Here is an 11,404-nt window from a genome sequence, read left to right on the forward strand (position 1 = left end):
TCAACAGGCAATGCAACCGAAAGCATCGACTAAGATAAGTTTCATAAACGATTTAGTTAACTACTGAAGAAACTTCAACACATTTGCCCGAAATTTGATCATGACTTACCAACTAACAAACATTAGTAAGTAACGTTGCGAAAGTTTAATTCGTCTATAAATCAGTGACAAAAACACAGGCAACTTTAATCGAAAATTGGAACAGGCACAGGTTTCTACCCCACGCTACTACGACAAGTTCAGCTGCTTCACTCTTAGTATGCAATCGTGCAGTCGCTGAAGTGTAATCGTGTTTCATCAACCTTTGAACTTATTTTCACGGGTTGGTGAGAACAATTCCAGTCTCAGACTGTGGACCCTTATTTCGACAAGTTGAGCCAATGTACAAAAATAAGGCACCCGTGAACTTCCTCCATATGAAATGAATCATTGCACTGATTAAGCAGTGGGCTAGGTAGAGAGAAGTCCACTGTATAACAGCGCAGACCGTATCCAAAGCTTGGTATTGAATGGCTGTTTTTGAAAACCACTCGTATCATCGCAAACTACCGGGACATATAAAAGTTAATGAAAAAATAGCCATCCACATTGGTTTCAAGAAAACACCAACATGGTTGTGAGCGCTTGTGAATGAAGCCCGGAACTACAGCTGGATGTCACAAACACCAAGCGACATCCGAATCCACAACTGAAACCAGTAAACTAATGCTATTCCAGCTGCAGTCGAAACAGGTCTGCATCCTCATTGGAATCTGCGAGAAAATCAGCGCCGAATTCCTGAGTGCACAATAGGTAAAATGGTGTTATTCATAAACGTCGACAATATCATACAGTGGGGAACTAAAGCAACCGGGTGGACTTATGACTATACAGTAAGCACCAGAGGCCTTAGCAATAGCCCAAAACGCATCAGGCGTGCAAGGCAAACAGATAGGTAAGTACAAACTACACACCTCTGGTTTCTCTGTTTTGGTATTGGCACTGTTCAGCCGCATGGCAACCGCTGCAATATTCTCTTGCATATGGTGGTCGTCCAAAGGATTAGGAATACCGGACAATTGCGTTGGGATTACAGAGGTGACGCTCTTCGTGTAGAAAGGCGCCTCGAAAAAAAATAACAAGGAAAAATATGGGAACCCGGGAACAAACTGAACGGATAGTGCAATGCAGTGCAGTGAGAACGCAATGGACAGTGAGTAATCTGGCAAAAACGTGAAAGGTTAGTTGAAAGTTGCAAGGACCTCTCTAACTATGTTAGCGACACTGGAAAACATAAAGTTGATCATAAAAACATTCCACGTGTTCAAACAAACTGGTCCGTAAGACCAAAGTGAAATCGAAAAATCCACCGGTTGTAAAGATGCAAATATAAATCTGCCGGGCATACTACTCATACTCACTCATCGGCAACCTAAAAATTTCAGCCAGTACTCTAGCTTGATATATGTCCCCCATGACACCAATACGCCCTTTGACGCATCAAGTAACGCAAAATTATCTGACAGATCAGTCTCAGGTTATTGAGAAGAACCAAAATTAGTATGCCGAACATTGCAGCCGAATAGCTCCAGTCCTATGGAAGATCATACTCTCAAATGCATTCAGATAACTTAGACAAAGTGGAAACTAGAAATTCCTCACTGCCTTTGAGCAGCTTTGGTGGAAGCTCCTCTGACCCAGCAGCTTAACGGAGTTCAAAAGGAGAAAATGCACACTGGCACCCAGAAACTGAGAGTCGAACTAAAGTGATAGAGCACAGCTCCTTTGAAGTGAGTCCAATGAGAGAAAACTGCACGAAAGTAGAGCACCAACTACATGGATGATGATAATAGTTTTCCCACTAAGTTAGATACTGTGTTATTATGCACTGGAATCCCAAAAACATACTCGATCCACGCACTAACAGAGAGTTTCCTGATTATATTTGGAGAATAAGATTGAATAGTTCCAGTGTATTTCCGACTGTACTAGCCACTTCCATGACTTACACTGCATGGCTCCAATGAGCCACTGTTCTTGCACGTGTCTCGTTCGAACTGACGTCTGACCAAAAGTGTAACTGAATCGTGCTCTGCGGTTGGCAGGACGTGGCCTTTTCCACTGAGGACCAAACTCAAATGTTCCGAAACTCAACGGTGTACGCGATCGGAAAGACCACAAAGTTACTTCTCACGGTCATGCATAGATGCGATGACCTCATTCCCGCTACGATCGATATCCTCAGGTGAAGTTTCTATTTCAAATTCCACAGCAGACTTTAGTGGCTTTATCGTTGTTGCTACTGCTACATGGGGCGCTGATTTACTGGATGCATCGGACAAATTTAATGACAGTGGATATCAGACGAGAGCATGATCTTAACTATCTTGTATATGCCAGTCTCGTGATCGAAAATTAGTGGCTATGGGGCCACATAGCGACGGAGAAGCGCAAACCGTCACAACGAAGATCATTTCTTTTAAACACAGTACTAATAAGAAGCAGAAAACGCTCACGATTCGTTTTAGTTCTTGTGCAGAAAAAAAACTGGAAATTCATGTCTCCGATGAACTGACGCATCTCTAATGTGAGTTGAGGTTTCCAGCTATCGGGCCTGTATATGAACTTGCTATTGAGGGGATGCTGGTAGCACAAGTAGGATGGATGGTCGTTGGTTTGTTCTCCGAGCTGGGCAATCTGACTACAAACGTTTCACACCAATCCAGGTGATATCATTATTGCGTTTTTAGAGACTGGTATGGAGCGTAAAGGTATGCTAATGGTTGTGCACGACGAGGTTAAAACCACTGGAAATCATAAGCAACGTGAACCGAAGCTACCTATCTCATCAACAATCATGACGTTCACTTTGATGCAGCGGCTGCAACTTTCAGTGGTGAACAGGAAAATTTTGTGACCGTTGCGCTAGATTGAGAATAGGAAAAAAACTCGATCAATGAACACCAAATAGCTTGTCGGAAAACAAACCCACAAGGTTCTAATTGCTTTTGATCTTCAGCAACCTAGTAACTTGATGCTGGATTAAACAAATAGTCCCGCGAGGTGAGACTATCCTCAACGAGGGTTCGAAATAATTATTTCGTTATAACGGCATCTCACGGTAGAGATTCTTCCGGAATCGGAGGCACTTGCTTCTACTCCATAAGCTGAAGTTAATCCCAAGTTTCCGAAAGAGTACAATGTACGTGTGTCCGGACCTCGCGACTGACTGGCCAACAGACTTGTTAAACAAGGAACGCAAGTCAATAATATGGGGTTATGGAAACGAAATTCGGTGTCTTTTTTCTTGGTGCCAACAGGGCGATAACGGAGAACAGCAGATACCTGTGGTGTGGGACCCAATGAACTGAGGCTTGATGCGGGGCTTACGGGTGTTCCAGGCAATGGACGATTCGTGGTAGATGGCGTATCATGCGACACAAACAAGCTTCTGTTTTTCCTCGGGTCCGACCGTAGGTCGGGAGGTCTATCGGGTAGCGCGCTGGACCATCGAGACGGATTCTGGGACTTCTTGACTGGAATTTCGAGGGAGTCAGCAGCAACATTTACTGCGTGATGCGTGATTTCCGTCCCATCGGAAACACCGGCACTGAAAACACAAGAACCAAAGATCTGATCAATTACACTTGTCTTTGTAAACTTCTCAAGTATTGGCCGAACAGTGGATGGCACAGCTTGTATGGCTGTTGAAGAATCTACGAAATACCAAAGTGCGGCTTTTATCACCCTCGCTACGGACAAAGCAACCCGAATAGTTGTCGAACGAATTATTTTGGATAACATCAACAGGACTGATATATTTGATTTCCAGTTTGATTCAGGCGCAGGTACATCAATTCTAAATGCCTGTGAAAACTTTGTCTGTTGAGTTTCCACACAAAGGCGATCCGTGACATTGCTCCGGACCTGTTGCGGTACTTCCAGTGCTTCACAGCTGACTCGTTGACCCTCAAATACAATGTGGCAAGCAGTCGCTGGGTCACCATCCGTCCGTTTCAGTAGGATTTCACTTTGAGGTTTTGCCCTTACAATAGAACACGGTTACGTAGCCAGTATGGCTAGACCTTACGATGCTGTTGCCTTCATAATTAGAGAATGTATCAGGTATTTTGACAAAATCTGGGTTACATAGCATGTTTAATCCATTCACAGGCGCAAGGAAACAGCTAGTTTACAGATTTTCGATAATCCCTGGGTGTCATGGTTGATTTGACTTTAAAGTAATTTCAGACCAAACCGCAGTTGCAACCTTTTACAGCAAACAAGTAGTTTGGCTCAATTTCACTTTATTCTCGTTAGGTAGATTTGGCAGATTTGTGTGCAAAATCCAACGGTCAGATGTTCGAGAACTTGGTGTCACAAACTTTTGATTTAGGATGACTATCATGTTTCTTTTGTTGGTTTGGGTGCCATAGGCAGTGGAATCTTGCTTCAGATTTTTTCTTACTAAGTTTTTCCAGGTCCAAGGTTCCATTCAGTTCAGCGTTGCTTCCTAAGACTATTAAGCTTCTGAATTCCGGGTTCGTTGGTCCGTTTAACAAGAGGAAAGCAGAATTGAGTTATCAATTAATGATGGGGAAAGAAACGGTTGCAATTAAAGTTAGATTTGAAATTTCCATACAGGCACATCAACCAGGACACCAGGGATTGCCAAAAATCCGTAGACCAGCTGTTTCTTCGCGTCCGTTAGTAGATTAAACAAACTGCGCAACCCAAAAAGTAGCAAAATACATGAAACAGTCTCTAATTACGAAAGCAACAACACCGTAAAGTCTAGCCAAACTGGCTACGCAACCATGCTCTATTGCAAAAGCGAAAACGCAGTGAAACTCTATTGAAAAGATCGGATAGCGATCCAGCGACTGCTCGCCACGCCTTACTCGAGGGTTGCCCAGTCAGTTTTGAGGGACTGCAATTATTGTAACAGGTCCGGAGTAATTACACCAAACGCCTTCGAGCGTACACTCCCGCCATAATCACACTTTGAATGTGGTCGAAGAGATAAGTAAGGGATAAATAAATAAATAAGACGAAGATACAATACAGAATAGGTTTTAAATGATAGTTGAACGGTGGCAACAATTCAATGAAACCTGTTCTCATCCAACCATACGTACTTTTCATACGGTTACCAGATAATATTTTATCACTCGTTGTACATTCCGTTTTCTTCTACTTCTGAAGGCTGTTAGGAAAGCCATATTATGATATTCCTAAATGAACGGCATGTTGTCTTTTGAAACCTTTCAATATGAACAAAAGGCAAAAAGTAGACAACCTGTTTGAACACAACCGGACTACTTTAGGCTCAGATCAGCATTTATCCACAGTTCCTAAATCTGAGAGGGTGTAGAGGCACCAGTCTTTTGTCGTAAGCTTCGAACTACGCACACTCGTGTAGCAGTTACACGGGACAGCAGCAAGACTTGTCAAGCTCAGCATTCTCCGACTCAGTCAACATTACCCGTGAGCAACGTCAGGCGGGCGCCTATGGCAACAGACCTGGGCCAAAACCGATTAGTTAACCCAGTCGTTACAAGTTGAGATATCCACTTTTTACGATACACAGGTGTCATCTTAATGAAATATACCCCAGACAGCCTCACTAACAAGAGAGTTCACGATATCGTCTCGGGTAAGCTGCTCCCAAGAGCGTACTATGTTCTCAGAGATATTTGTGAAAGGATATTCAATCAGAGAACGTGCACCTGAGCTGCAAAAAACGAGATGAAAATGGTTTCGAGCTGAGTCACAGTTACAGACCTCCTCACAAGCCAGTAACACAAGGGAGGAGAATCAGCTTGTGGACCACATGTTCGCCAGCATGTGGCCAAGTCGTCGTAGTTATCAATATGAAGATTGGTTATCGTGCAAAAAAGACATTATTGTGGTTGTATCGGAAGCATAGATAAGGCAACACTCACCAGTGGCTGCTCACGGAACGCTTCGGAGGCGGTGGGGGTGGTGGCAGCGGGCTTTCTGGGACAGAGTCGTTGGGTGATGTAGAAAAGGGTGTTGATTCCAGAATCGGGGGAAGGATGGCGCTAGCTAGCGATGCCAAGTAAGATGATAGCCCTGGATCGTTGATCAAATGGGAACGACGCCGAGTGGAAGAGCTCCGGGTAGCTGTAGGATCGGGCTGAGTGTCATGTGGATGGGGTGGCTTTTGTGGAGGAGCGTGTGACTGATCACTTTCACTCAGAGCGTCCACTTGTGACCAAAGTCTAGCTAGTAGAGCACGGTCGCTATCCGTCAGCATATCGCAAGAGGCAACTTTTTCATCAATTTTGACCGGAGAAGCAGTGCTGGTTGGTTGACTACAGTCCACCTCCCTGAAAGTCGTGGGAAAACGTAGGCTTAAGGTAGCCAATTTGTTTAGTTGAAAGGAACGGACTCTCACATTGCTACACGGATTCAAAGATTCCTGAAATTCTAACCAAACATCGAAGGGTGAAATATCACGGTCCTGCATGCCGCTCCACCTTGCAGTGCAGTAAGACGGTTTTAGAAGATAAGAGGATCTGGTGGCCTCACCAAAATCAAGCATCACTAAAAACTAATTCGTAAAACTCAGGGTTAATTCCAAGAAGGCGATTTGAAGGTTCGTTTGTCCCACTCCCCATGCACCAACATCTAGAAAAGAATACCACCGGAACAGGAAAATCCAATTTACATTCGGGAAGTCTTTTGCTCTTTATGGGAATCCAGATTTTATCCCTTTATAACCCTGTAATATTTGAGTTCCGTTCACAACATACGTAAGACATTTTTTCTTTGTGGAGTTCTGAATTTCATCGAATGGTAACTTCAGTCCTCGGATTCAGTATCTACTGAAAAGTAAAATGTCATCAAATGAGTCATTCTTGCATCGAACAAAACTATATTATAGCATCAACCCTCCTAGGAAATGATGAAATATGGTGTTCGGAACAAGTTTCGGTCCACTGTTCATTAAAGTCCCAATAATATCTCACAAAATTCATGAAAATCCGACTGCATACCAGGTAGATGGAAAATAAACATAGCAGGTCTCTTTTGAGGGGTATATTTGCTCGCTGTTCGCTATATTGGTATTTGTAGGCTACGTGGTTAGCAAAGCGTATGAAGTGAAACAAAATTTAGCACACACATAAACCCTATACGGCTATCACCAGTTGGATGCCATTGTAAGGGGGTTCTAGTGTAGGAAAACGCTACTTTATCAAGCTAATATATCCCAGCGTTTCCCATAAAACGCTTAAGTATAAACCTAAAGAATGTCCCATATAGAGCTTCGGAGAAGCTGCAACGTTCAGGATTTGTGCCACAGGTTGGACACTGATTCTAGCCTGGCGATTCTCTGTCGGGCCGCCTCATAAGTTTTGTTCAGCCACTCCCCAACCTTAGATATGAGCTGCCGAGATGCCTTGACTGGAGTCGAACCACGGACATTCCGGTTAATTTCAAGCTTTAACAGCTGGGTTATCTCGAGCCCCGTGCCTAAGTGAAGGCTAATCAAACTGCTGATCAGCGGCTTGTACCCGAAGGGTTAAATGCGGGGAGATCGCAGATGTGAACCTTCTCGGAGCTTCAACAGACGCACGCTGCTGATGCTCAGTAATGAAACCGCCGTACAAGGCCTCTCGGCTTTGCGGACATCGACTGACTTCACTTGTGGGATAAAATCTCGATTGGTACTCCAAAATCATAAAAGGTATGGCCCTATCAGGGCAAAACGCAGCAGAAATAAGCCCGCGTCTATGTAACATGTAAATTTCTTCTGCATCCGCAGTATGCTGTTGATCTTGTCGTATATTGATCAAAGGCCCACCGTCGAGTCCGTCTTACTTTGAGTCCTCCGGGTAAGAACAGCCTCTGACTTTACCAAGGTGGTAGGCAACTTGCAGAGATATGAGTACGTCAAACACTTCCGTACTGAGCTGGCCTTGAGGTTCGGCCAATACAGACAGAGCGATGGCGCGCTGCAGCGATCAAGCTACGGTAAAGCCAGACAGACTGGACAGTATGCAATTTTTCAAAGTCTTGTATTTCTCGTAATACGATGACAGGTGGCAGTGTACGGTCGTCAGTCCCTCTTCAAACTGAACAACATATCTTAGAGTTGAAATGACTGTACGAAATTTCGCGGTTGTGGTATCGTTGGATAAGTGGTAACTTGTCGAACAACCGAATTACCTACTATTTCCGTGGACATTACTTGTTCTATTGCTAATTTCGTCACTGCATCTGGGGACATCGGATCACGATTTTAAGCCTATTCCCCACGCAGAAACACCTAACTGATTCTCTGAGAAAAAATAAATCGTTCAGCTGTAGCACCCTTTTGGGGCTTAACTGCCACGCTACTAGAGAGTACAAGGGCTGGGAGGCTGCCAGGTTGCCCAAGCCTAGACGGGGGAAGTCGAGAGACAAAGATCGGGTTCGAGCCACGGAACCTCCGGTCGGTTAATTCGCGCTCTAACCACTTGAGCCATCTCCGAAGCTACATTCGTTTCACTTTAATCCCACTAAATGCAAACGACCTAAGAGTCACCACAAGCATACCATTTTAAACATCTTGTGATGAATAAGCACACAAAATGAACTCTAGTGCTAATATGATTTCTAATTAACATTGCTCACAGGATGGGTTATTTACATGCATGAAAATTGTTACCGTCCAGCGTGAGAACAGATGCTCGGAGAAGTTCATTCCAAACCACTTTTGTCACTATAGTCTAAAGGTTTCTTCTGTACCACCTTATGGTGAACCTGTTTTGAATGCCTTAAGGACAAAGAACTGGTCCACAACCTATACGTAATTGACCCTTAGGCCTGCGAGGGCTCCGCAGACCAAATGAGTCTACCGACAGAGTAGCCAGAGCACGAATTTACTGACCGGAAGGTGCGTGGTTCGAACCTGATCCCTATATCCCGGCTTTCCCTGTTTAAGCTTGGGCAACCCAGCAGTATTCCAGCCCTCAAGCTTCTGGTGGCATACAAATGAGTCTACCGACAGAGTAGCCAGAGCACGAATTTACTGACCGGAAGGTGCGTGGTTCGAACCTGATCCCTATATCCCGGCTTTCCCTGTTTAAGCTTGGGCAACCCAGCAGTATTCCAGCCCTCAAGCTTCCTTCTGGTGGCATAGTCCCGAAAGAGTGCTACAGCTGAGTGATTTTTTGTGCATCCATTCACACTGAGATGGGGGCGGGTATTCCTGAAACACCATAAGCAAACCGTCTGACCGCAGACATTGCTCACAGCTGAAAGAGTAGTGATCTTTTAACTCAGCAGGATATTTGATTTATGAGAGCCAATAAGGGAAATGTCCAGACAACCCTGACCAAAAACCAGAACAAAACAAACGACTATTCAGGTTATTGACCACTAGGAAAGCTATCTATTAAAGAATAACAGCCGTCATGAAAATCACTTGTCTATACAAGTGCTTCACAGCCCGCCAAGACACATTCAAAACCTCCTTTTGATTCATGAAGAGTACACAACCATTGCATCTGTTTCCAACCACAGTCGGTGAGCAAACGTTACGCTTTCAAGAGATTCACATGTCACTTTTACAACTGCAAAGTACTGAAAAACAAGCAGTTGGGCGGCACTATGAAAGTTCTGAAAGACAACCTTCACCTCATGTGATAGAATGAGGGATCCATCCATAGAATGATCGAAAGCCTAGGGTTTTATCAGCTTGTCGTGATCATGTGTGTCCCGTTCGCCTGTCAACTACCGTAGTGTGTATGAGCTGTTTGGGGCCAAGGTCACAACAACGTCTGCACATATTTTTCCTTAATACGCATTGTGAGGTTGAACAAACACATTCATGTGACCAAACGAGATTTTTAAAAAGGTTGCTTTTATTCGTTTAATACATACGGTGGTAATCGAGACATGACCTTTGTAGTCTTACGTTGCATCAATATTGAATGGAGACTATCGGCTACAGGCTTGAATACATCAGCCGGCAGAACACTGATACCGGTAGACCACGTGATGATATACATGAACTGCTGCTGCTATGTTGTACATTCAACATGCTCTTTCCGTTCAGTGAGAAGCGGTACAGATAGGAATCAGTGGGATTGCCCTAAGGATTACCCGAAGAAAGCATCAACAACAGTCAATAATAAGTGATGTGACTGCTACGTAGGTGACACGTCTAACACTGAGTAAGCTGAACATGAATACAACACTTAATGCATCAACCACAGTTCAGTTTACGACAGAGAAAGAAAATAATGGTATTTTGATCTTCTCAGATGTGATGCTCAAGCGATGTTTATTAACATGGAAGATAACATAGACTATGTGCTGCTAACAGAGAGAAAAGAATCAGTCCTCAAAAGATGAGAGTCCACTGGAAAGTAGCTACTTGCCGAGTGTGGAATGTCACGCAAGAGAAGGTCAACACAAAACATCCGTACTGACTGCCGACAGGAAGCTGCCTTTGCTAAGACTATTCCCTTTACTGGCTATTAGTCGGAAGATATTCTATCCAGAAGACTGATCCACCTGGTGACACAGCCTTACAATGCCGAAACATTCAAGGATAAGCTGCCTATGCTGACCGATCCAATGATTGAGTATTCTCCTACTTCCGTGAACTGGAGTTCCTGGGTCAAACGTAAAGACAATTATCCAAACGCATCGTCAGCTATAAAGCCCCGGGCGTACGAACGTCAGCTCCATATTGGCCCACTTCTTGGGAATTGGATATCAGGTTGATCCTGGAAGAGCTATCAGTCATGAACCCAATACCACTTACCTAACTAAAGGATAGAAGCAAAGCTTGCTGGAGACTTCACACATCTGCACACCTACAGTGAGTATTCAGAAAATTGCAGACGTGGTCGTTACCTTGACCCCAAACAGTTCATACACACAACGCTGATAAAGCAGCAGTTGACAGGCGAACGGGATTAATGCATCGAACGTACATGACCACGAGGCTCTCGGTCCATCTGTAAATGGTTTCTGCATTCCATTATTTTGTGTGCTTGTAGTCTGGAATTTTATAGTGTCGTCAAACCACTCGCCTTTCAACGCCTAATGAGCTAGTCAGAAACGTTCGCTAAGAAAACGTGCGCTTCATAAATGAGAGTGCTGCTCATGGAACAAGTAAGTAAAAGCAACGACAAGTGATTCAAGCAGCCCCTTAGAGACTCTGGATTTAGTCTGTCACGTCTTGTAAAAGGTAAATGATCAAGTGTCTAGCGAGCGGTTTCTCCCATTGCGTTTACGCGCCGAATTAGGTCAGAACGTAAGCGACTTTGTGATTGTATCATAGAATGAAGTTGTGCTCAGGTCAACCTGAGTGGGCACTGTTTCCGGGTGTTAGTATTTTCAACAGGTTTCAATGTTGTGATATATATATATATATATATATATATATATATATATATGTGAA

The 11,404-nt window shown here is 44.0% G+C and overlaps 1 protein-coding gene across 1 annotated transcript in view; it reads right to left on the reverse strand.

Annotated features, from left to right (window-relative positions):
- T265_04006 (hypothetical protein) overlaps window positions 1–11,404 on the reverse strand; it is a gene marked incomplete at both ends in the record, with an annotated part of 52,653 nt that overhangs the window by 35,067 nt on the left and 6,182 nt on the right. Inside the window, 3 exons of the mRNA XM_009168624.1 lie at window positions 954–1,103; window positions 3,325–3,589; window positions 5,925–6,332. Coding sequence (XP_009166888.1) covers window positions 954–1,103; window positions 3,325–3,589; window positions 5,925–6,332 — 823 coding nt within the window. The remainder of the gene's footprint in view (window positions 1–953; window positions 1,104–3,324; window positions 3,590–5,924; window positions 6,333–11,404) is intronic.

The sequence above is a fragment of the Opisthorchis viverrini genome, assembly GCF_000715545.1.
Source record: "Opisthorchis viverrini unplaced genomic scaffold opera_v5_62, whole genome shotgun sequence".
Classification (NCBI taxonomy): Eukaryota; Metazoa; Platyhelminthes; class Trematoda; order Opisthorchiida; family Opisthorchiidae; genus Opisthorchis; species Opisthorchis viverrini.